This window comes from Carlito syrichta, unplaced genomic scaffold (assembly GCF_000164805.1).
Source record: "Carlito syrichta isolate Samal-C Ts95f unplaced genomic scaffold, Tarsius_syrichta-2.0.1 Scaffold308256, whole genome shotgun sequence".
NCBI classification, from domain to species: domain Eukaryota; kingdom Metazoa; phylum Chordata; class Mammalia; order Primates; family Tarsiidae; genus Carlito; species Carlito syrichta.
In genome coordinates, this window is record NW_007252352.1 from 1,004,626 (window position 1) to 1,028,228 (window position 23,603).

General features: G+C 40.3%; 1 protein-coding gene across 1 annotated transcript in view; it reads left to right on the forward strand.

The window, feature by feature from the left end:
- The window catches only part of CNTNAP5 (contactin associated protein like 5), a 697,937-nt gene that overhangs the window by 667,338 nt on the left and 6,996 nt on the right, over window positions 1-23,603 (forward strand). The window contains exons 24-25 of the mRNA XM_021716185.1: window positions 11,750-11,968; window positions 20,570-20,641. Coding sequence (XP_021571860.1) covers window positions 11,750-11,968; window positions 20,570-20,641 — 291 coding nt within the window. The remainder of the gene's footprint in view (window positions 1-11,749; window positions 11,969-20,569; window positions 20,642-23,603) is intronic.

Consider the following 23,603-nt stretch of genomic DNA (forward strand, 5'->3'; position numbering starts at 1 on the left):
AGCAGATACTCTTGGTGTTCTATCTTAGTCCTTCACCTTTACCATGTCAATGCCAGCTCAGTTACAACTTTTGGCACCTGCAGTTGTCCCGAAGGCTTTCTCTGGCATGAAAGCATGCTTTGCCTGTCTATATGGCAAGCCAGGAGTGCCAGGGTTGTAGCGTCAGCTGGAAGTAACCCTCAGTCAATTATGACGTGAACTGATGTATTGCTGTCCCAGCTCCCTCGCCATCAGTAGAAAAGGATCTGACATGTATGTTTCTCATTGGTTCCAAGAGATGAAGCTCTTGTTACCTGCTGTAATGGTTGGCTTGATCATGTGCCCTTTATGTCTCCTTCCCATTTTTATATTTTCTACCATGCTGTTAGTGTTTTCTTTACTTTTCAGATAAACTGCGTGTACTCTAATGCCAGCCTGCCTTGGAGTATGTTTCAGAGGGAATTGAAACTATAACAGTTACTGTCCATTCATAAATTGGCAAATCAAAGCTAGATTTTCCCGATGCCAATTGTTATATCTATTCCTCTAGGCTGATACCCTGTCATAAAAGCCATATAAGGCACAAACTCCATTTCACAGAACTCACAGTCTTAGAGAGACAATAAGTCAAGACATGAAGACAGAGGAGGTAAGGTAGTGGCTGAATCAAGCACAGTAATAGTTGAAAGGCTAATTAGAACAGACCTAGTTTTGGACTGGTGAGCATAGGACAGACACCTGCATTGGGTGGGGCGCCCCTTCCACAGATAGACATGTGAGATCTCAGAAGATATGTTGAGTATGTACCATATGCCAGGCAAGAAGCTAAGAGCTTTACCTTCATTTTTGCATTTAAGGCACACCCTAAACATACAAGGTAGAATTCTTAGTATCTATTACTGCATATTAACCCACCCCATAATTTAGCAGCTTAAACCAACATCCAGTTGACAATATCTTGCAATTCTGTGTACCAGAAATTTGAGCAGAGCCTACTGGCTTTGCTCTTCATCTCCTTGTGAAATTGACTACGTCACTTCGTGATGTCTAACTTGTGACTGGGTCAGTCTGAAGGGTCTGAACGGATTCTCTCACAGGCTCTGTGCCTTGGCAGGGGCATCCAGAAGGCTGAGCTTTGCTGGCCCTTTTTTCTCCATTTAGTTTCAGGGCCTCTCCACGTGGTCTTTCTATCAGATGGAGAGGCCAGCCCTTTTAAAAGCTGACTGACCCTGGAACTGGCGGGGCATCATTTCCAATGTGTTCCAGTGGAGACAGCAGGCACAAGTCCGCTCAGCTCCAAGCTGTAGGCCCTGCTTTTTGGTGGAAGGCATGCCAAAGACCGTGGGTTCCTCTTTATTCTACCATGTGCAGGCACTATGTTCGTCTGCATTTCATAGATAAGGTAACAGCCCAAAAGATATTGTGCAAGTTGTTCAAGGATATGATGTTAGTAAGTGGAAGGGTTGAATGTTAAGCCCAGGTAGTCAAATTTGTTGATGATAAGAACCTGTGTCCGGAGGAAAAATTATTTAACCGTTTAACTGAGAGAAACTATAGAGAAGAAAGTTTGTTTGTCAGAAGGGAGTTGAGTCAGGGACTCTTAACAGCTTCTCCAATATTCAATAGTCATTCTCTTCTCCAATATTCAATAGTCATTCTCTTTCTTTTAATTAAAGACAGTGTTTTTGTTTATTTGTTGTCTTTGTTTTTGAGGGAACAGTGTTCCCAGTTAATTTCCCAGCCTCCACTGAGTTAAGAATGGCCATGTAGCATCACCCTAGACAATGGATTAGAAGCAGAAGTCACAAGGGTTTTCCAAGTGGCCTGACGTAGGACATATGTATCCTTTTCCCCTTCGTCTTTCCTGCTTCCTTCTACTTGGAACATAGAGGTATTGGCTAGAGCTCCCAAAGTCATCTTAAGAGGCTTTTGCTAAGGCCTCATCACAAAGGCTAGAGTCTACGGAGAAGGGAACACATGTCTAGAAAAGAATTCTGTGTCTCTGATGGTACCAAATCCTATATACCACCTCTAGAATGTCCAACATCAGACTTCTCTTTAACTGTGAATAAAATAAACTCTGGCTTTTTCTGAGCCACTCTTATTATAAATATTTTCTGGTATATATAGTGAAATATAGATTATAACTCAGGGAATAATATATGATTTTGTACTCTCTGGAATCAGATGGACAAAGGTGGTAGGCAATGTTAACATTTTACACAAATCTAAAAGCTCTCATAGAAGAACAATGATATACATTCCTGAGAACTGATGGTTCTGAGGGCTGGGGTTATACCTCCTGGGTTTCTTGCCCTACAGAGAAGTCAGTTGACGAACTTGTGTTTGATCACATCTGGGTTATCAAGACCAGTGGAGCTCCATTATTCTGGCAGCCTCCTTATTATGTATCAAAGAAAATAATTCAAGAGACAAGAAAGGAAGCATGAGGTGAACTCTGAAACAAAAGCTATAGACGACGAATTCCCTGGGCTGCAGAGGAGGGAGCATTTCTTTAAAATGGCCTGGGCGGGAGGTTTCCTGTGGGAGGAGGCTTCTGGCCATGGCAGCCCCCGCTGGCTCTTGTTGTACTGTAATTATGCATGCCTGCTGGAAGAGCTTAGCAGTCAGCCTTTATGCAGACACCATAACCAACGTTTTGTGCTCAGTTCATCCTCAATTAGTATTTACTGAATTGAATTTGTGGTATGGCTGCAAAACACACCGGTGCCAAAATACCTTTTGCACTGAAATCCCAGAAATATGCCACTTCATTTTGTGAAGGCTTGGAAGGCTATTAAAATGTAAACATGCTCTCTGGAAGAAGAGTACAATAAACTGTCATCGAACATTATTACCTCGTTAAGTTGCCTGTCCATTAACATCTTCTCTCACCAGGAAGGAAGGGAGTTTGGCTCTCTAGGATAGGTGGACTTTGCTGAAGGAGCTTAAGACATCCAGGGGAACAATGGTTACTAAGGTCTTAGAGAAGTACAGAGAGTAGAATTTAAAGGTCCACTCACGGGAATGTTGATAATTACAGAAGGAAGCCAGTGTAGCATCCTTCCATCTGGGTTCTCTGCCACTTACTAGCTGCTACCTGGGGCATATGTTTAACCTCATCTGTTTCTGTTTTCTTTGACTTTAAAATGGGCAGAGTAACACAGAAGATGCCCCAGTGTCAATAAGCCCTTAAAGCTACATTTAATGCATGTTAAGTGACTCATTCGTGATAGATACTGTGCAGACAGGCTTCACTCTGCAGCAGGATGGTAAAAGTGACCACGCAAGATGAAACTGGGTAGCATAATCTTAATAATTCATGAGAGAAACTATGGTAGTTCCATGCCCTTTAAAATTTGTTTTCAGAACAATATTTTGTCTTTTCCAAGTCTTAAAGCTAATGTGTGGCACTTGTCTGTATGACACTTAATCTGACAGCAGTGCTGTAATCAGTATCTCTTATGATTGCAACAAAACAGTGCTACTAAGGTTGTCCTGAGTAGCACATAATATTCTCTAGTTGAATGAGATACGTGATGCAGGTGAACATCAAAATGGAGGAAACTTAGCACCAAAAAAAAAAAAAAAAAAAAAAAAAAAGGAAGGAAGCAGCTCTCGATATAATTACCACCTATGGGAAATTTTTTTGCCTGTGGCTGGACTCCATTCCGTCCCCAGAGAATAGCTGCACTTTTTAAAACTGACAACAGCCCAATGTAGGTCATTCAATTAAGCCATCAGGACCTTTATAGAGTATAGTAAATGGCTCATCAAAAATAGCTGACTTTTAAGCTGAAAAAAAAAGTATATTTTATGAAAATAAATATAGTGAGAATTAGAAACTTGATAGAGGTTAGTGTATATTTCATGAGTATATGACTGGTCAAAATGATCACCTTGTAAACTAAATATATGTTTGGATAGGTGTGTGCATGCACACGCATGTGTGTGCGTGCAATCTTGCTTGGCTTTCAGGGATTGGCTTACATGTGTGTAACTGACAGTGTTCATTGCCTACCCAACATCCATTTTGGCTCCTTGTCCCTTTCTTTACGGAATTCCAATTTTCTGTAGGTATTCACACACTCCTATGATGCCATATGCTCCAGGTAAAGTTATCTCCATCTGCATCCCCTGAGGCTTCTTCCAAATTGGTCTGATCCAGTGGTTCTCAAAGTTTGGTCCTGGGGTTATGTGAGTGATGAATCTTGAGCTACTCCAGGGAACACACTTGGTCAAACCTATCTTCCTTTTCACACAGACATCATTTGCCTTTTTCATTCTCATTCTCTCACACATCTGGAGCGGAGTTTTTCAGAGGCTATACTATGCTTGATGATGGCATCCCTGGGGTAGTTAATGGAATGTGTCCAGTGGGTTCTGGTTTTAAAATCCTCCTAGTTTTAGTTTCTAATATAGTAGGCATTGATAGAGGGTGAAATAGATACAAAGAGCCAAAATATCTTTAATATTATTACTATTTTTTGAAAATATTTGTTTTAAAGATGCAAGGTACAATTAAGGGTTAGGGTTAGATATATAAACGGTCACTGTACAGGTAAAGTTTGGGCCTCTCTTTGGCCCCCACTTCACCTGGTTTGAGATCAGGTCCCCTTATAGATGAAACGTGCTTCCTCCTCCCTCCCCTGGCATTTTCCCACTACTGCCGTCTCCTTTCTTATAATGTGATAATAATTGTTCAGGGTCCACTTATGAGTAAGAACATATGTTACTCAGTTCTTTGCTTCTGTGATTGATGACGTCCATCCTGACTGGAGTTAGGTGGTATCTCAGTGTGGTTTTGATTTGCATTTTTTTGTTGATGATTAGCTGAGCATTTTCAAAGTAGAAAGGGATCTTGAGATCAAACCATTTGAAAACTGCTGGTCTAAGCAAATGACTGTGGTTCATTTCCCTTGCCAGGGATTGGATTGGTCATAAAACTCCCAAACAGTCTCACCAATGAGAGGAATTCTGCAAGGTGGCTGAGTATCTTTTTGAACTTTTTAATTTAACTTTATTTTTGCCTCTGGACATTTTTACATCTGGATTTAGTGCCTGGAATCGCGCGATCACCTTCCTCTAGGCTGAGAGTGAAATGAGACGGCCACAGAGAGGGGAAGCCCCGTTGTTCTGTGTCCAGAGCTCGCCTTGCCTCGAGATACCCTCGTGTATGAGATAATTAATCCCGGTATCATTTAGATTCATGCAAGTCAGAGTTTCTGTTACCTACTGTGAAAGCTCCCTAACAAATTAAATTTGCATTATGCCTACCTGTGTAATAAAAAAGAAATAACATCAAATCACTGAAGGCAATAGGTATGTATATATGAATATATGAATATATGTATATGTGAATATATGTATATGTGAATATATGTATACATGTATATATGTATACATGCATATATGCATATACGTACACTAGGAGAATTTTTTATATGTATACACATGCACACACACACACACACACATATATATATGAATATCGCTGATTAGACTTCATTACCATTGCTATTAAGAGATATTCATTTTTTTCGTTTATTTTTTATTTATTTTACTGATATTACCTAAGGACTTCCTTTGTGTTCCAGTTTATGGGAATGGAGTCCTGAAAAGGACAGGCTTCCCTAAAGCAAAAAGGGGAGAACATGCACTACAGTGCATTATAAGTAAGCAGAATGCCTTGGGGATACAGAATCCTTAATCCTTCCTGATTCACACCTTTCTCTCTCACATCATCTTTTACCTTATTTATGACAGAGTTAACTTTATTTTTCAGTGTCTTAAACGTGATGAATTTTCTTTATCTATGCTTCATATACAGGCTTTGCTTTGTGTCTGGAATATTCTAACCATCCTCTATTCATTATTTAAGCATTTATTTAAATCCCAAGAAATCTTTCCTAAATCAGTGTTTTTCAAAGTGTGGTCCACCAACCATCTATGTCATAATTACCCAAGAATGTGTTTCTTTTTTTTTTTTTTTTTTTGAGTTGAAGTCTCACTCTGTCACCCGGTCTGGAGATGAGGTCTTGCCAAGTTGCCTGGGCGGGTCTCGAACCTGGAGGCTCAGGTAGTTCACTCACCTTGGCCTCCCAAAGCGTGAGATTACAGGCTGAGCCACTGAGCCCCAGCTTGTGTTTATTAAAGTACAAATTTTTGCACATTGCCTCCAATCAGAGCTACTGAATGAGTAGAATCCTACGCATATGTATTTAATACTTTTTCCAGGAAGTTCTTTTGCATTCTCAATTTGAGCACCACTCCTCTGGATTATGTTAGGGGTCCCTTCTGCACTCCCAAGGCCACAGTGATCTCCCTTTCTTTTTAGACGTATTGTCTGAAAGCATGGCTGGGCTGTTAAACTAATCCTCCAAAATTACTAAAGGTTTACAGAGATGGTGGAATGTTATTTTGCTAGCCGTGGTCAGCCCATCATCAAACATAGACCTGTGTTTGTTACAGGTAACCAATAAATACCTGGATGTTTTACAGAGGAGGAACAGAAGTTACCCAGGTCCTCGAGGGCCATAAATGCCTTCTAAGCAGAGAGAATCAATGTCCTATCAGGGAAGAGAAGGCAGTTCAGATTGTATGTATCACAGACAGAGTTGGATAGGTGGACGGGAGGTGAGTGCTAGCTAAAGAAAGATGTCAAAGATGGTATAATAGGAAAAAGTAATCCAGAAACCTAGGGTCTCGGCCCAAATTGGCCACGGTTAATTTGCTTTAGACAATCACTTGACCTCATGTGTGTTAGAAGTTGGGGATAATTATCTCATCTTTTCTCACATCAAAGGGTGAAATACATAGGACTTACAAATGAGCATACCCAGAAAAGCATAAAAGTATTAAGCAAATGTCGAGTTTGTGTGTGTGTGTTTAATTTAGTTGGACATTCCAGTTTCAGTATAAAAAGATTTATTTAAAAGACAGTGTTCCTGGACTTTGGACAGTCCTGATGATTAAGTTTTCAGACTGTTTGTTCCATCCCTGAAAGCCACAATAGTCTAGAATTTAAACCCTTTACTTGTATATACTTCTCTTACATTCCATTAACACAGAATCCCTTTATTTATATTTTACCTTGATACAACGTTCTACTATTTATATGCCCCGGTATTTTGTGTCTGTAAGGCTTATATTATGACACTTCAAGATTCAAATGTCATAAGTGACTTCTGACATATAGCAAATGTCGTTTTACATCCTAGAGCATTATCTGTTTTTAGCAAATTGCTGATCTTTTCCTCCTTTTTTATGCATTAAAAACCCCACAGAAACCTGCCTGCATAAAATTAGCCTGGATTCGTTCAATCATTCTCTTCCTGTCAGTTGTGTGAAGTGTTATACATTCTGGGGTTAAAATTGATTCTGTGCTGCTTTTTTTGACATCACAGATCTACCAGGTCTAATAGAGAAGCACAGCTTTACTTTGAAGAAATAAGGGTGTTTGCAAATTGATGTGGAAAGTCAAGTTTTAAATGCCTGAAAAAGATAGCCTGTCATAAATTAATAAACTAAGTCACTCAAGGTCTGAATTCTACATTTATTCAGTTCTGAGTCAGTAGGAAGTAGAAACTTAGTAGAAAGATTTCCCAGCAAGTATGTCAGCATTTACATCTTTGTTCTGATTGCAATAGCACTTGGCATGTTGAGGGTCATTAAATTTGGGCAAAAATATTTGGAACTGATGAATAGTGGGAGGAGAAAACATACTACTGCTACAGCTGCTACTAACAAAATGCAGTTATTTATTTATATGTGGAGATGCTAGTCAAAGGGCAAAAATTTCAATTAGACGGGATGAATACATTCAAGAAATCTATTGGGCACAATGTGGCCATAGTTAATAACAACCTATTGTATATTTGAAAATTGCTGAGAGTAGATTTTAAGTGTTCTTACCACATCAAAAATGATAAGTATGGGAGTAATGCATATATTAAGTAACTTTACAGCCATTCCACAATATGTACATACATTGGAATATATTGTACAACATACATATATACAAAAATAAACAAATAAGTAAAGAGCACCAAAAATGCACTTATGGCCACTGAACTATGAATTATAATATTATATTTATTTCCACCGCGATTCATGTGGCAGATACTACTGCCACTGTTTTCTTGTGAATGAAACTGAAGTTCAGAAATGGAAAAAGATGTTAATGTGTCCAAGGCCATAGTTCATCAGCTCAGGTCTCTCTAACTTCCAAACTCTACCTCATCAGCAGCCCATGCTACTTCTACACTACTATTTGAGGGGAAGATGGCTAGAATTACAAAAGAATCAGGAACTGTATTTTGACGATATTTAAAGTACATTGAGAGGCAGAAAATAAGTCAATTTCACACACGACGTCTGGACACGCTCCCAATTTTTCCTTTGTAAGATACCTGTGGTTTCTAAAGGTGGTGGCATGGGTTTTGAAGAAGATCCTTCTAATTCTCTTTTGTTTAGATGGGATATTATAGGTGAGCAGAAAATCTTGGGGAAAGCGAGAAATAGAACACTGGTGGTTTTCAGCAGTGGGGCCTTTGCTTGCATTCCTGTCCAATCATTTTTTGAGAGGCCACATTCAAAATGTATTTTTCTTTGATATTCATTCACTAGCTCAGCACGTAGAATAGTTTCCCCACTCAATTCCATATGAATCTAATGCAGCTGTCATCTAAAACCTGGGCAAAATGAATTAGGAAATACATTTTGTCTTTAACATAATACAGAGTTTAGTGAATTCTGTGAAGTATTCAACCAAAATAACATGTGCTTTCCTTCGTTTTCGCAGCCTATTTCTTTTTCGATAATTTATGTAAAATTATTTTACTCTATATGAGAGATATTTTTGGAGTGTTTTGGGAGGCGGCATTGCTCAGATAAATAGTTTGGCATTTAAAGTAACAAAAACTTGGGTTTAAATCTCAACCCGCAACATGATCTCACATCTCTTAACTTTCTGAGTCCCAGTTGCTTCACCTGCAAACTTTGAAGGATGATAACATATACCTAAAAAAAAAAACTTTGGAGGCCAAAAAAAATAACACTTTAACAGCAATGATTATAGTATTGCATAGTAGCTACTAAATGAGTGATAAATGTTGAGATTTTTCTTTTGCAGCTTTTTAAAACATTGTTCTTAGTCAATAATTGTTCCCTACCACATATTAGTTAACACCATTATAAACAGCAAAAATCATTTGGAATCATTCTAACACTCTGTTCTTCTTTTTGTTATCTGCTTTCTCATCTATGTACAAATCTGGGAAGTCATTGTCTTGGGCGTTTACTGAGAGTATTTTCTCATGTCAGGCATTCTTGTTCTCATCTTTTTTTTTTTTTTTTCCAGAAATACCTCAAGGTCCCCATCCTTATTGTACATCTAGAATAAACACACTTCTCCAGAGATAAGGCTTTACTTGAAACATTTTTTCCTTTAAGGAGAGAATGTCATTTTCTAGCATTTCCCTCGGTGTATCTCTGTGCCTATTCTTGTACCTGGAGCTTGTATTCCTGACAGTCACTATAGTGATGCCCTTCAAGGACCTTGACACCGAAGGAGGCTTCTTTCCAGCTGAGTTTCAGGAATGAGATTCGGCAATTTTGACTTAGAACCCTCAGGCATAGCTACAATGACATGTCACTTTCCACGCTTTTGAAATCCTGCAATGCAAAAACTTCATGACAATTTATGTTCCTCTTCCCTTGTCTTCTGCCTCTTCCTCTAAATACTTCTGATCTCTCTACCCCTTGCGAACTACCAATCAGTAACCACCGTGTATTCTGAATTATAGCCAGGAACACTGAGTTCTGTACCACCAGGAAAATAGCATCCAGTGTAAAAAAGTTTTTTGATCTAAAAGTCCCTTGCATAACCGTGTGCAAGAAGCCTCATATGGACTACAGTCTTTTAAAACTCATAATAACTCACAAACATATGTGATCCGTTCTTATGTAAGTAACAAATATGTATCATCCTCATTGTAGGATATTTATTGCAATACTTAAAAGATGATAACTTTCTCCGTGTTCTTTTATACTTGAGGAAGAGTGGTATTTCACATTGCTTTTGGATTCTTACTATTATTACGTGGAAAATTCTCACAGAGTCTCAGACCTGAAGTCAAAGGCAGAATAACGGCCCACCAAAAATGTCCACTTCTAATCCCCAGTCCCCTTGATTATGTCAAAGAAGAATTAAGGTTGCAAATGGAATTCACGTCATTCAGCTACATTTATAATGGCGAGATTATCCTGGATTATCAGTAATTACAAACACAAGGTGAAAGAAGGAGACAGAAGAAGAGAACTGTAGGTTGAAGTGACTACACAAGAAAGGCATGGAGAAATGCAATCCTTGTTTGCTTTGAAGGTGGAGAAGGGGCTATAAACCATGGAAAGTGGGTGGCTTCTAGGAGCTAGAAGAAAGCAAATAAATGTGGTATCTCCCAGAGGCTCTAGAAGAAATGTACCTTTCCTGCCACCTTGACTTTTAGCTCACTGAGAGCCATGTCAGACTTTGACTCCATAGAATTGTAAGATAAAGAATTTGTATTTTAAGGTCTTTAATTTAAGGTAAGTTTGTGGTGATTTGTCACAGCAGACATACAATTAATACACATGGTTTTTTTCTTTTTTGTATAAGATGAGAAACATGATAAATTGGTCAAGTTAACAGGGCTGTTAAAGAGGGAGAGTAAAGTGAGGGCAAAAATTAGAAAGGACGTTACTAAGAGAGGTCAGTTTCTCATTTTCTCTTACTAGAATTCTACCACACCTTTTGCTTAATGCTGTCAACATAATACGTGAGAAGAGATCAGTGGAATCTCTCTTTGATCATTTATGAATTAGAATAAAACTACAACCTAAACTGGCAGATGGAAAGGTCCCTGTCTACTGTTAGAAAATAATCAAACTATCACAATAAATAACCATTTGAACCACCTAGGTACTTTAAAACTCTTACACGTTTAGAAAAAAATGACTCATTATGCATTGTGCTTTTATGTAATTGCATCATAGTAGTTTGTTCAAATTACCCCTTTTAAGAGACAGAAATTGTATACTGAGTAAACTTACTAAAAATCCTAAAGAAAATAAGACATTTGATTTTGCTGTGTATCCCAAATGACTGTATCTTCACCTTTCATCAAGTCTCCATGATACTTTGGGAAGTTGAATGTTGTCACGAAAAGCCAATGCACACACTGATCACCATGCAGGTAGAGATCTTATGTAGAAGGTCAGTCTATACAGGTGGATGAAAACAATGAGCGTGAGAAATCCCTGGGAGGACAACTTTGACCCCTGATCTCTCCGTTTGCCTCTTCATTTTTCTCTTGCTATATTTTTGAGTGAAATGTTGTCATGAGCATTGTAATATACCTGCACCGATTATCAGCACCCATAGATAAATGGTGGTGGGGGTAATGATACACATTCTATAAAACCCCTAGCACAAAACAGATTTATTGTCTTTGTGACAGCTCATAAAGTATGTGAGTGAAATTTAGAAGTGTGGAACTTTTTTTTTATCTCAAGGCAGAGTTGGCCCTAGTGATTTCTGTCAAATGTGGTTGATATGTTGATACTTGGAGCACGGGTGAAGTTGGAGAGAGCGAAAGGGGTAGAGGAGGATGTGCCTTATTCCAAGAAGGACAAGTCGATTTCTATAATTTTAGAGCTTGCCCAAAGAGGACATGCAGCACGGTTGACTTGAAGAGAAATAAAAGACTTCTGGTTGTCTTTTGCATTGCAGAGAATCTTGGCTTGGATTCTGAAGTCACTAAGGCGAACACACTGGGCTTTGTTGGGTGCCTGTCTTCCGTTCAGTACAACCACATAGCCCCTCTGAAGGCCGCCCTGCGCCATGCGTCTGTCGCGCCTGTGACGGTCCACGGGACCTTGACGGAATCCAGCTGTGGCTCCATGGTGGACTCAGACCTGAATGCGGTGACCACGGTGCACTCGTCCTCAGGTACACGCGGCAGAACGCCTGGTGGAACTTCCCCCACTAGCGCTACTTTAGTTATCTTCAAGAAGCTTCCAGGCCAAAGGATTGGCTAATATCACTCCGCTCTTTACCGTGTAACTTACAGGTGCTTAAAAATTGTTCCTGATTTCTCATGGGTGATTTATCTATCTATTTGACATAATCCCGCTTTTAATATGATGAGTAACTAGAAATAAATGCATAATTGCGTATGTTGCACATTACAGGCATATACGATAACGCATTAATGCAGTGTGTGTGTGTGCATGTGTGTGTGTGTGTGTGTGTGTGTGTGTGTGTACGTAGTCACTCCTGATGAAGTGGCTACTGCGCTGAGAATTAAAGTGTTTAGCGGGCAGGAAGGCAGCAGGTTGGTTGCTGAACGAATATTGCAATTTGTTTGATTAAAATCAGCCTTGTTTTCCCCGGTTTTATTGAGGAGTAAGTGACCAATACAAATTACATATATTCAAGGTATATGATGCGATGATTCGGTCAACATATGCAATCTATAATGATTATCACAATTAAATTAATCAACACATTCATTGTTATACATAGTCACCGTGTGTGTGTGTGTGTGTGTGTGTGTGTGTGTGTGTGTGTGTGTCTATGTGTGTGTTTGGTGAGGGTACTTTAGTTTGACTGTCTTAGAAAATGTCAAGCAAACAATGCCGTATGATTATCGGTAGCCACCGAGCTGCACATGACATCTCCAGAAGCTTAATCATCTTCTAACTGAAAGTTCGTACCCTTTCATCAACATCTCCCATTCCCCCCACACGCCAGCTTCTGGCCACCAGTGTTCTACTTTCTGCTTCTGTACGTGTGACCTTTCAGATTCCACATAGACGTGAGATGACCGTGTCTGGTTTAGTTCACTTGGTATGATGTCCTTAGGTTCCTTCACATGGTCACAAATGACATCATCTCTTTTTTTTTAACTTCTTAAAACTGTTTGAGGTGGGGTCTCACTCTGTCACCTGGGCTGAAATGCAGAGGCATGATCACTGCTCACTGCAGACTCAAACTCCTGGGCTCAGACGATCCTCCTGCCTCAGCCTCCCGAGTAGCTGGGACTATAGACACACACCACCATGCCCAGCTACTTTTTAGATTTTTCTGTAGGGTTGAGGTCAAGCTATGTTGCTCAGGCTGGTCTCAAGCAATCCTCCCACCTTAGCCTCCCAAAGTGCTGAGATTACAGGTATGAACCATTGTACCAGCCAATCTCTTTGTCTAACGCTGAATAATATTTCATTGTGTGTATGTGTGTATACTTATGGTTATATAATATATATATAGATATATATTCTGTATCTATTCAACCTTTGACAGACACTTAGGTGGTTTCCATATCTTGGCTATTATTATGAACAATGCTGCAGTGAACACATGAGTGAAGAAAAGTTGGGAACATCATACTCTGATTTCAAACTGTTGTAAAACTATAGTATTCAAAAGACCATGGTACTGGCATAAAAACAGACACATATACCAACTCAATAAAATAGAGAGTCCAGGCATATATATGGTCAACTATTCCTTGGCAAAGTTTCCAAGAATATATAATAGGGAAAGAATTCTTTATTAATAAATTGTGCTGAGAAAACTGTATATCTTTCACCTTTCTTACAAAAAAAAGAAATTAGATCTTTGTTTTATACTATACCAAAAAAAAAGCTCTAAATGGTTTGAAGCCTTAAATGTAATGCTTGAAACTGCAACATTTTAGAAAGAAACATAGGTTAAAAAAAAACTCCTTGATACCAGTTTTAACAAGTTTTTTGTTTTGTTTTGTTTTTAGCACCAAAATTATGGGCAGCAAAAGCAAAAATAAGCAATTGGGACTACATCAAACTAAAAAGCTTCTGCACAGCAAATAAATAAACAAACAAAAAATTGAAAGAACAACCTATAATTTGGGAGAAAATATTTGCAACCATATATCTGATAAGGCATTGATATCTAAAACATATAAGAAACTCATACAACTCAATAGCAAAATAATAATAAAAATAAAAATAACCCTATTTGCAAATCAACAGAGGGCCTAAGCAGATTTTTTTAACGACATACAAATGGCAGAGAAATATGCAAAAATGTGTTAATATCTCTAATTGTCAGAAAAATGCCAAAAAAAGCACAATGAGATATCACCCACACCTCATAATACGATGGCTGCTATCAAAAAGACAAGAATAACCAGTGTTGGCTAGGATGTGCAGAAAAAGGAACCCTTGTACACTCTCGGTGGGAATGCAGATTGGCACAGTCATTATGGAAAACAGTATAGATATTCCTCAAAAAATCAAAACTGCCATCTCACTTCTGGACATATAATCAAAAGAAATGAAATCAGCCTGCCTTAAAAATAGGAAATCCCCTGCCGGGCTCGGTGGCTCAGCCTGTCATCCCGCGCCTTTGGGAGGCTGAGGTGAGTGGATGGCCTGAGCCCGCGAGTTCGAGACCCGCCCGGGCAACTTGGCGAGACCTCATCTCTACAATAAATCAAAAAATCAGCTGGACTTGGTATCACGTGCCTGTAATTCCGGCTACTCGGAAGGCTGAGGCGGAAGGATCGCCAGAGTCCAGCGGGTCGAGGCTGCGGTGGCCGGGAGCGGCCACTGCACTCATCTGGGCGACAGAGTGAGACTCCAACTCAAAAAAAAAAAGGGAAATCCCACGGCAGCCTCGTCCATATGTCTTCTCTGGCTTCGCCATCCCCCACAGTGTCTTTTCCAGTCACCATCACTTTGGGTGTCTTGAAATGTCTCTGGGGACTGTTTAAGCAGGTATAAGGTGACAGGCTTGGAGATGATTGCCTTTGAAAGAGATGTTTATTACTCATAGTTCTAAGCAAAGGGGTTATATTATACCACTCAGAGCTATGTGAGGAGGTAGAAGCTTTGGTCAGGAGATAGAGGAATGAGGAAAAGCCTGGCTCACAAACTTCATGGTGGCTTCCATGGGGAAAAACTGAGTGAAGCAGGGTAGGCAATCTGTGGCAGGTTCAAATTGGATCGTGTGAATAGTTTTTGCAGGATCTGGGATCTAGAGGTAGCTTCCAGTTGTCCAACACCTGGCCTTGAGTGATTTAGAGCAGAAAAATATCAGCTCTGTGTGTGCAAGTGAAATAAAGGAATTGGTTGGGGACATGGGTTCTGGATGGACCGGTTCGTTTAGGAAAGGCCTACTGACAGGCAAGTTGTTGCTATTTCTAGGAATTAGCCCCTGCAGGGAGGGGTATCTCTTTCTGGTCAACAAGGCCCCCAAGTTGTCAACACACCATAAAATACAGAAGGTTAATAAAAAATGATTCATATACAGGGTTAAAACTGAGACATCAATATATATATCAACAGATTCATGCAATATAGACAGAAACAGTAATAACAATAAAGTCTGCATTCTGATTATGGTTTAAAGTGGTTTGTATATGTGTGAGGGGTGATCATCAAATTTTTCTGGGAAGCTTTTTCTAAGTGCACAAGATGCATATTTTGTTCAGATTTTACTGCTGATAATGATATATATATATATATACATATATACATATATATATATATATGAGCTTTTCTTTTCTTTTTATTTTTTTTTTGAGTTGGAGTCTCACTCTGTCACCCAGGCTGGAGTGCAGTGGCACGCTCCCGGCCACCGCAGCCTCGACCTGCTGGGCTCTGGCGATCCTTCCGCCTCAGCCTTCCAAGTATCTGGAATTATAGGCGTGTGCTACCACCCCTGGCTAATTTTTTTTTAATTTTTATTGTAGAGATGAGGTCTCGCCAAGTTGCCCAGGCGAGTCTCGAACCCATGGACTCAGGCAATCCACTCACTTCGGCCTCCCAAAATGCTGGGATTACAGGCTGAGCCATCGAGCCCGGCCTATATATGAACTTTTCAAGTCGTGGAGGTGAGGAGGCGAGGCCTAAGACTTTTTATAAAACTCACAAGTGACTATGGCATTGTTCTACCCTCCCCTTACCACCTGGAACAACAGGGGCAGGTGTTAAAAGGACCATTGTTCCCAAGAGCTTTGGGCCATGGTGATGTTCTCTCAAAGGCACGCTTCTCCCAGCATTGACCAGTGATAGGTAGTTGTTGTATCGGTAGAAAGATATAAGGTAGGACATCTTTTTTCACTGTACAAGTCAAAAGAATTATAAGGCCTTGCGAAACGTATTTAGAAACACAAACTGTTTTATACAGCAAGACTCTTAGCCAAGACCTTTATCTTGGGATTCTTAGTGTCAAGGCCAACACTTTTTAAAAATTAAGAAATAAATGTTTGGAAACGTTGGTAACTGGAATAGGATATTGAAATAGGTCTATCCATCTGCTCTTCCAGAAATCCACCAGTGATCCCTTTACTTCCTTATATTTTACCGCTTGTTTTTCCTTTTAAAAAATACCATTTGGAAGCTGGGCTCAGCAGCTCAGCCTGTCATCCCGGGCCTTGGGAGGCTGAGGTGAGTGGAGTGCCTGAACCCGCGGGTTTGAGACCCGCCTGGGCAACTTGGTGAGACCTCGTCTCTACAATAAATCAAAAAATTATCCAGGCATGGTAGTGCACACCTGTAATTCCGGCTACTCGGAAGGCTGAGGCGGAAGGATCGCCAGATCCCAGCAGGCCGAGGCTGTGGTGGCCGGGAGCGGCCACTGCCCTCCAGTCTGGGTGACAGAGTGAGATTCCAACTCAAACAAAACAAAACAAAAATACCATTTTGAGTTTTCTTGTGTAGGGTTGTTGTGGTTCCCCTTTTGCCTCATTCACCACACATCTTTTAAGCAGCTACTCAGTGTTAACTTTCATGGTTAGTGGTGATACAAAATTCAAGAAATACTCAAAGTCCCCCATCTGAGGAATTGGAAAATATGATGGAACATGATGGTTCAGGAATTAGTGTGTAGCAACTGGATGCCTGATATTATACCAAGATATGGTGTAAGTAAGGCTATGGCAGAGGTACAAACAGGGTTTTGGGTGGCATGAAACCCAGAGGAAGAAGCAAATAATCATGTTCATATTTGTGAACTAAAGGTAGACGTATAAGGATTCTGCTCATGGCAGTTGCCTAGGGGGAAGAGTTTGCAGTGTCCAGAAGGCAGATCATTACAAAAAGAAATATATAAGTTGAAGTGAAGATTTCTGGTGGGTTTAGCAAATTTAGTAATCAGGGAAAACCCCACGTGGGTAAGTTGCCAAGTGCAGGTGTAAAAGTCTAACCTAGTTCAAAAATGAGGAGTTCTTATGAAATGTTATGCATATAAAATATATATTTAGATGGATAGATGATAGATGTATTAAAGCTGAGTCATTCTTTTTTGAAGATGGTGGTTAAAACTAAGGGTGGCTCTAAAGTTGTTGAAGATGGTTGACATGGTATGAAGAGAGATGAACTATTGAAATAGATAACTACCCCAAGGGTTACTTTACAGAAGATCATTGTTAAGCATGGTATAGGCACTTTTTTTTTGGAGTCTTGTTACAGAAGCTGTCATCTTATTCAAGCTGAAGTTTTCTATTTGTAGTTTTAATAAATATTGGAGCATCAGAACTGATAAACTGAGTTAACGTGCATTAATGTTTCATCAGCAAACATGCTAGTAATGGAGAAATCTGTTATAAAATCAAGGCTACATTGGTTTATAATGTTAAAAGTAGTACACAGCCCAAATAAGGAGAAACCAGCATAAGTTGGAGGAAGAAAAAAGGCCACGATCTACACCCTGGTGGGTGATTAATAGCTGAATACAGTCATGTACCACCTCAAGATGTTTAAATCAAAAATGGACCACAAATATAGCATTAGTCCTGGAAGGTCAAAATGAAGCTGAAAAATTCCTATCGTCTGATTAAGCCGTAGCAGGCGTGAGGTCCTAGTGCAATGTATTACTCACTGTTTGTGGTTACACTAATGTAAATAAACCCACTCCTCAAGAAGAGCCTCAGACCGGTCCTTCAGAAGGTGTTCCAGCAGAAACAGCTCCATGTGGGTCATTGGCACCAAAGACCTTCCAGTGGAACAAGATGCGGAGGCTGAAGACAGTGGCGTTGATGATTCTGTCCCTGCGTAGGCCTTGGCTAATGTGTATGTTTGCGGCTTACTTTTTCTCAAACGAGTTTAAACCCTAAAAAAATTAACAATAAGAAAATATAGAAAAAGGATACAATTGAATCAAACATTTTTCTATGGCTGTGCAATGTGTTTATATTTTAAATTAAGTGTTACAAAAACAGTTAAACATTGAAACATACTTTCTAAATGTATCAAGTTAAAGTAAGCCAGGATTAATTTACTCTTGAAGAAAGAAAAAATATGTTTTATGAATGGAGTGTAGCCTAAGCGTACGGCGGTTATCGAGTCTAGATAACCACATTCACCTTCGGGCATCACTCACTCAATGACTCACCCTTAGCAACTTCCATTCCTGCACGTTGGATTCGTGTGAAGTACCACTGTGTTACAGTTGCCTACAGTGTTCAACACAGTAACACGCTGAACGGGTTTGTAGCTAGGAGCACTAGGCTGCACCGTACAACCTAGGTAGGAAGTGGGCACCCTCCTCTAGGTTTGTGTGAGTACACTCTACAATGTTCAGACAATGATAAGACCGCATAATGACGCGTTTCTTGGAATATATTCCATTAAGCAAAGTGTGACTATATTTATAAAGAAGCAGGAGGTATTTAAGGAACATGGATTGGCATAGGAATATAGAAGAATCGCAAGCTTTTGAGGACAGTGAGGAATAGGAGCTCTAATAACGAAATGGTCTTGGTTTCCTCCCTCCTGTTCTGTCTCCCTTCTTCTCCTCCCTCCCTGCCTTCCTCCCTGCCTTCTTCTGTTCTTCTTGTCCTTTCTCATTTCTTTTCCTCTCACCTTTGACTCATCATTTTCCACCTTTGCTTTGCCTACCTACTCTCTGTCACTCTCACACACCGTCACCACCACCAGCCCCTTGTCAATTGGTATCATATATGCCTGTCTATTTTGTATGGAGGCACATATGCATGCATGTATGCTATCTGAGCCTAAAAAGTGAATCATTATATTATTAATTTCCATGTCCAAATACTTTCCACCAGACCCACCTTGTCACTGCCACCAGTACAGAATACCTGCCCCACAGCCAGCACTTTCTTTAATTGCAGTGTTCTTCCCACTTGACCCTATCAGCTGCTCTCCCATGTTAATTGTTTCAACTCCAGTTTCAAGAGGCCTAGGAAAAGATAGGAAGATGGCTTTTGTACACCACAGACAGCATAACCCACGCACGGTGTTCACTCAATTATGTAAACAACACCGAAAGTCTCATATGTGTGCAGTCTATGTGTCTACACAAGACTGTGTGGCAAGTGCTGTGGTATGTGACGGATAACCTTGGTCTAAAGACCATACATATATATATGTATATTGAATAGTAAGCAAGATTACAAAAAACACGATCCAGGGAGCAATTACATAGTGTCAAGCACTGTTCTAAAGACATATATTAACTTGAGTAATTCTGACAAAACTTATGAGATAGAAACTAATGCTTTTCCCATTTTACAGATGAGAAAATGTAAATGATACCATATAGATGTCACATAGTATCACGTTCTCATTAGCAACATAGGTTACTAATTATGAGCAAAGAAAGGGGCTTGAGTTTGCTGCTGTTTGCACATCAACCGTCTTGGTGTTTATCCAGTCGCAGTGGGGTGTGATAGAAAGATTGAAAGTATGCTTGTTGGATAGCCTTGGTTTGAATCCTGTCCCAACCATGAATGAGCTGTAAGACTTTGGACAAGTTATTTAAGGGCTCCAATCTTGTTTCCTTATCTGCCAAAGGGGAAAAATAATACTCAGGTTGTACTCATTTCCCAAGGATTAAATGATACAACACCAATAGTGATAGTGGCTATTTATTAAATGTGAAGTAGCCACCAGGTCCTGAAATTTTAACATGCACTATACACACACATATTAGACAACACTACCCCCTGTTAATACCTGTGCAAATGGATATTTAAAAATAAGTCTTGCTCAATGTCACCGGACCAACAAAAAGTAGAGCAAAGATTCAGAGTCAGGTCTGTGTGCCTTTAAACTTGACGTTTTTTTTTTTTTAATACCACATATGGTAATATGAGTACAGTTTAGTTCCACTTTCATCGGTGAGGGCTGCTTCCTGGGGTGTTAATTCTCCAGTGCTTTTGTCCTTCACTGAAAATAAACTCAAAATCCTCTTGCGCCTGAAGAAAACTCTTAAGCAGAGAGGCGTGTCACATTCAGGAACTGTCCAGCAATGCAGCAGAGGAGCTCAGGGGAAGGATGAGGGTAGGATCCCACCATCCTCTGGTTCCATGCCGTATCTTACAGCTGGCACATAAACCGGCAGGTCAGGACTACAGGCTGTGAGCAGTGCACTTCAACTGCTTCTTTGCATGTGTTCGTTTGGGTTGCTTGCAACATGGCAGCTCACACATGTTGAAGGGTGCCTGGTGCAACACACAGATATGTCATCTTATCTCCACACTGCTGATCTTGCCAATGATCTGAGTAAGGAGTGAAGTCTCTTACCTCTTGTACCTTTCAGATTCCTTTGGGAAGACAGATGAACGGGAGCCACTCACCAATGCAGTTCGAAGTGATTCCGCAGTCATTGGAGGTAAACCGTTCACTCTTGCTGAGAGCAAAAATAAATCATGATCTTCTGTTTTGGAGAAAGCTATCTGAAGCCTTCCTTAATTATGGCCACCCAACACCCCGAACCCCACATTATCTGCAAGCCCATGTGCTTTTCACAAATAGTCAAGTGTGCCCAGGGATCAAGGGCGCCCTGTCCCCTGGCATCAGAGGCTCTGTGGATTCACCCACTTCCAATTCACCAGGCAGTTGAGCACTGAGTCAACAGCTGGAGCATTTACTTACACACAGCAGCCCCTGTCCTGTTCATCTCATCCAGTTGTCACTTTTCCTAAAGCATAAACAAAGCAGACCAATAAAACCACATATGGGGAAGAAGACACGTTGGGGCAGACAGATGGGTGACACTGCAGTCCTGTCGGGTTTTCTCCACCAAGTGATTTGGGTTAGATCTAATGAGCAGGATGAAGCCCAGAGGACGACGTGTCATCGTCCACAGCACATGTAGCTACAGACGCAGGCTTTGTCTGCTCTGCTGCGAGTTCAGCTCACACCCGCACCCCTGCCTTTCCATTCTCTCCTGCCTGTTGGTCTCCACTTCTGACTCTGCCACAACTTGATTTTTCCATCTGGGTCCCGCGACACAGAATGACTCCCAAGCCTTGCTTAATGTAAGACGCTTGCGAGACACTAAATTCAATTCCATCTGAGAACCATAACCCTAGCACGCGCCCCATCCCTCCCTTCTGGCAGCCTAGATGATTGATCCACACCAGATGGAGCTATCCTTTTAAAAATCCGCAGCACCCATTCATTTCACTTATACTTAATGAGCCTAGCTATGGGTCAGGTCCTTTGCTAAGTAGAGAGATGTGAGGGTTAACGGGATAGGGAGGGGATGGGAAACAGACGACAAACAGTACAACCCGTGAAGGCTGTTCTGAGTGGGGAGGTATGGATGGCTGTGGAGCACTGGGGAGTGTCATTACAGTAAGGTTGTAAGGAAGGATGCCACGGCCTTTCCTTAAGGAAGTTCCTAAAGCATCTGACCTGGATTTTAGCCTTAGAGAAGCAGGCCAGCTTGATTTTTGTTTGGCCTCGAGAAATGTGGAAAACAATCTTGCGCCTGTTTCTCTCCCTATAATTCTCCTCTTGACCAGTGAGGAATGTATTTTGGTGACTGCTGACTCTTCCCCAGCCATTTACATGTTCTGTGAGTCTCTTTAAGGATAGCAAAGTCGGACAACCCCCGGGTCCCCTCCCACTGTGAACGCTTTTCTATCTTCTCAATTAAAAAAAAAATAGGAAAGTCATCCCAACCCCACAGGAAAATCCCTGGAGGCTTGTAAAGCGTCCTACTCTGACTATCCCGTGTACTGAAGGAGTAGAAACCAGTTTGCTATGTCATCTCTTAAAACTGCAACCCACTCATGGAAGTCAGTCACTAGCACCCAGTGTATTAATGGGCTTGCTAGCTGAGGTGGCTTTACTCTGCCTTGTTCCAAACTAGTTGGAGAAAATTCCACAAAATTACTAAAGATTTTTTTTAAGTAAGAAATCAAAATCATGGCCCCAGTTCTACAAAGAATTGATGGAAGCCATGCAATCAGTATAAGAAGGGGGACCCCAGAAAAGCAGTGTTTATAAAAAATTGTGTATTTATTCTTACACGCTTATTTATTTTTATTTTTTATTCTTACATGTTTAAGCTGCCGTCACTTTCAAACTACTCTACATGTGATGGAATACACCGACTGAAATGCCTTTTCCGCTGATGGGGGATGGGGACCATGCTGCTTCTGGTCAAAAACTGCTGAACAGTCAGCATGGTGTGGGCAGGTGCATTCGTAAATCGCCCATCATAAAATGCACAATGTTTTGAAACAATCTAAAAACAAATTTGACTGAAGTCGAATGCAGCCTCTCGCAACAACACTAGCTGGTACACTGATAACTTGGGGTTTCTAGAACACTTACCTAGTGGGAGAAGCCTGTGCTACGAGGGGCCCATCCTCCAGAAAATAATTCCAGGTGTTTGGAGCCTCCCTTTATATGTAACTTTCACATATCCATGCTTCTGCTAATCATAATAGAAGGTAACCAAAAATAACTTTTAAAAATAGACATTTTTCTCAATAGCTGTCTCCTTAGAGAGAAAAACACAGGACATGTAGCTTATTACAAATAAAATGATAGTTGATGGTCATAACTATTTTAATGCTTAAAAATCTACAGGCGCATAGAGATACATCTCTCCCTTCCACATGTTCATCCTCCTTTGCTGATACTGCCTTTTGCCTTTCGTGTTCCAAGAGCCTCCCTGGCAAAGGTAGGGGTGAAACCTTAGAGTCAGCAAGGACAACTTGCAAAGGAAATCCAATTAAATTACATACAATGAAAGTAAGAGGAAATCTGACAAGACTGGGCAGAAATTTGCCATCTCAGCTGACTCTGAGTTTCTTGAGGAGGAAAGTGTCCCATCACTGAACTAGTGTTGGTCTACCAGAGTGCAGAGCAATATAGAAATGGCCTACATTTTTGGTAATAATTTTATTAATTGTTTAGCAAAAACTGGTGTATAACCTAAAACAAATTTATATCAGGAGAGCATGTATTGGGATGTGAGCTATTTAAGTACTGTTTTCTAGGATGCTTAAATAATTCAGTAATACTTAGTTGTGAGCGGTGTGCTAATTGCCAATGATTCATAGCAGATCCTGAAAAATTTACAAAGAAATTTCTTGCTGGTCCAATTCCACACTCATACGCATTTTGGGTCCATTAAACAAAACCTTCTCTTATTTAAACTGCCTTTCTCCCCAGCCAATTTGAAAGAGAATTACAATTTATTGTAATTCAAGACTAAGGAATTTCAGCACTTCTTTATTTCTGAGCCTGTGGCAGAGTTTTGTTTGTGTGCTTGTTTTGTTTTCCTCCTAAGTGCCTCTCTTGTCTAGCGTGAATCTGCTCTTTTGAACAAATGA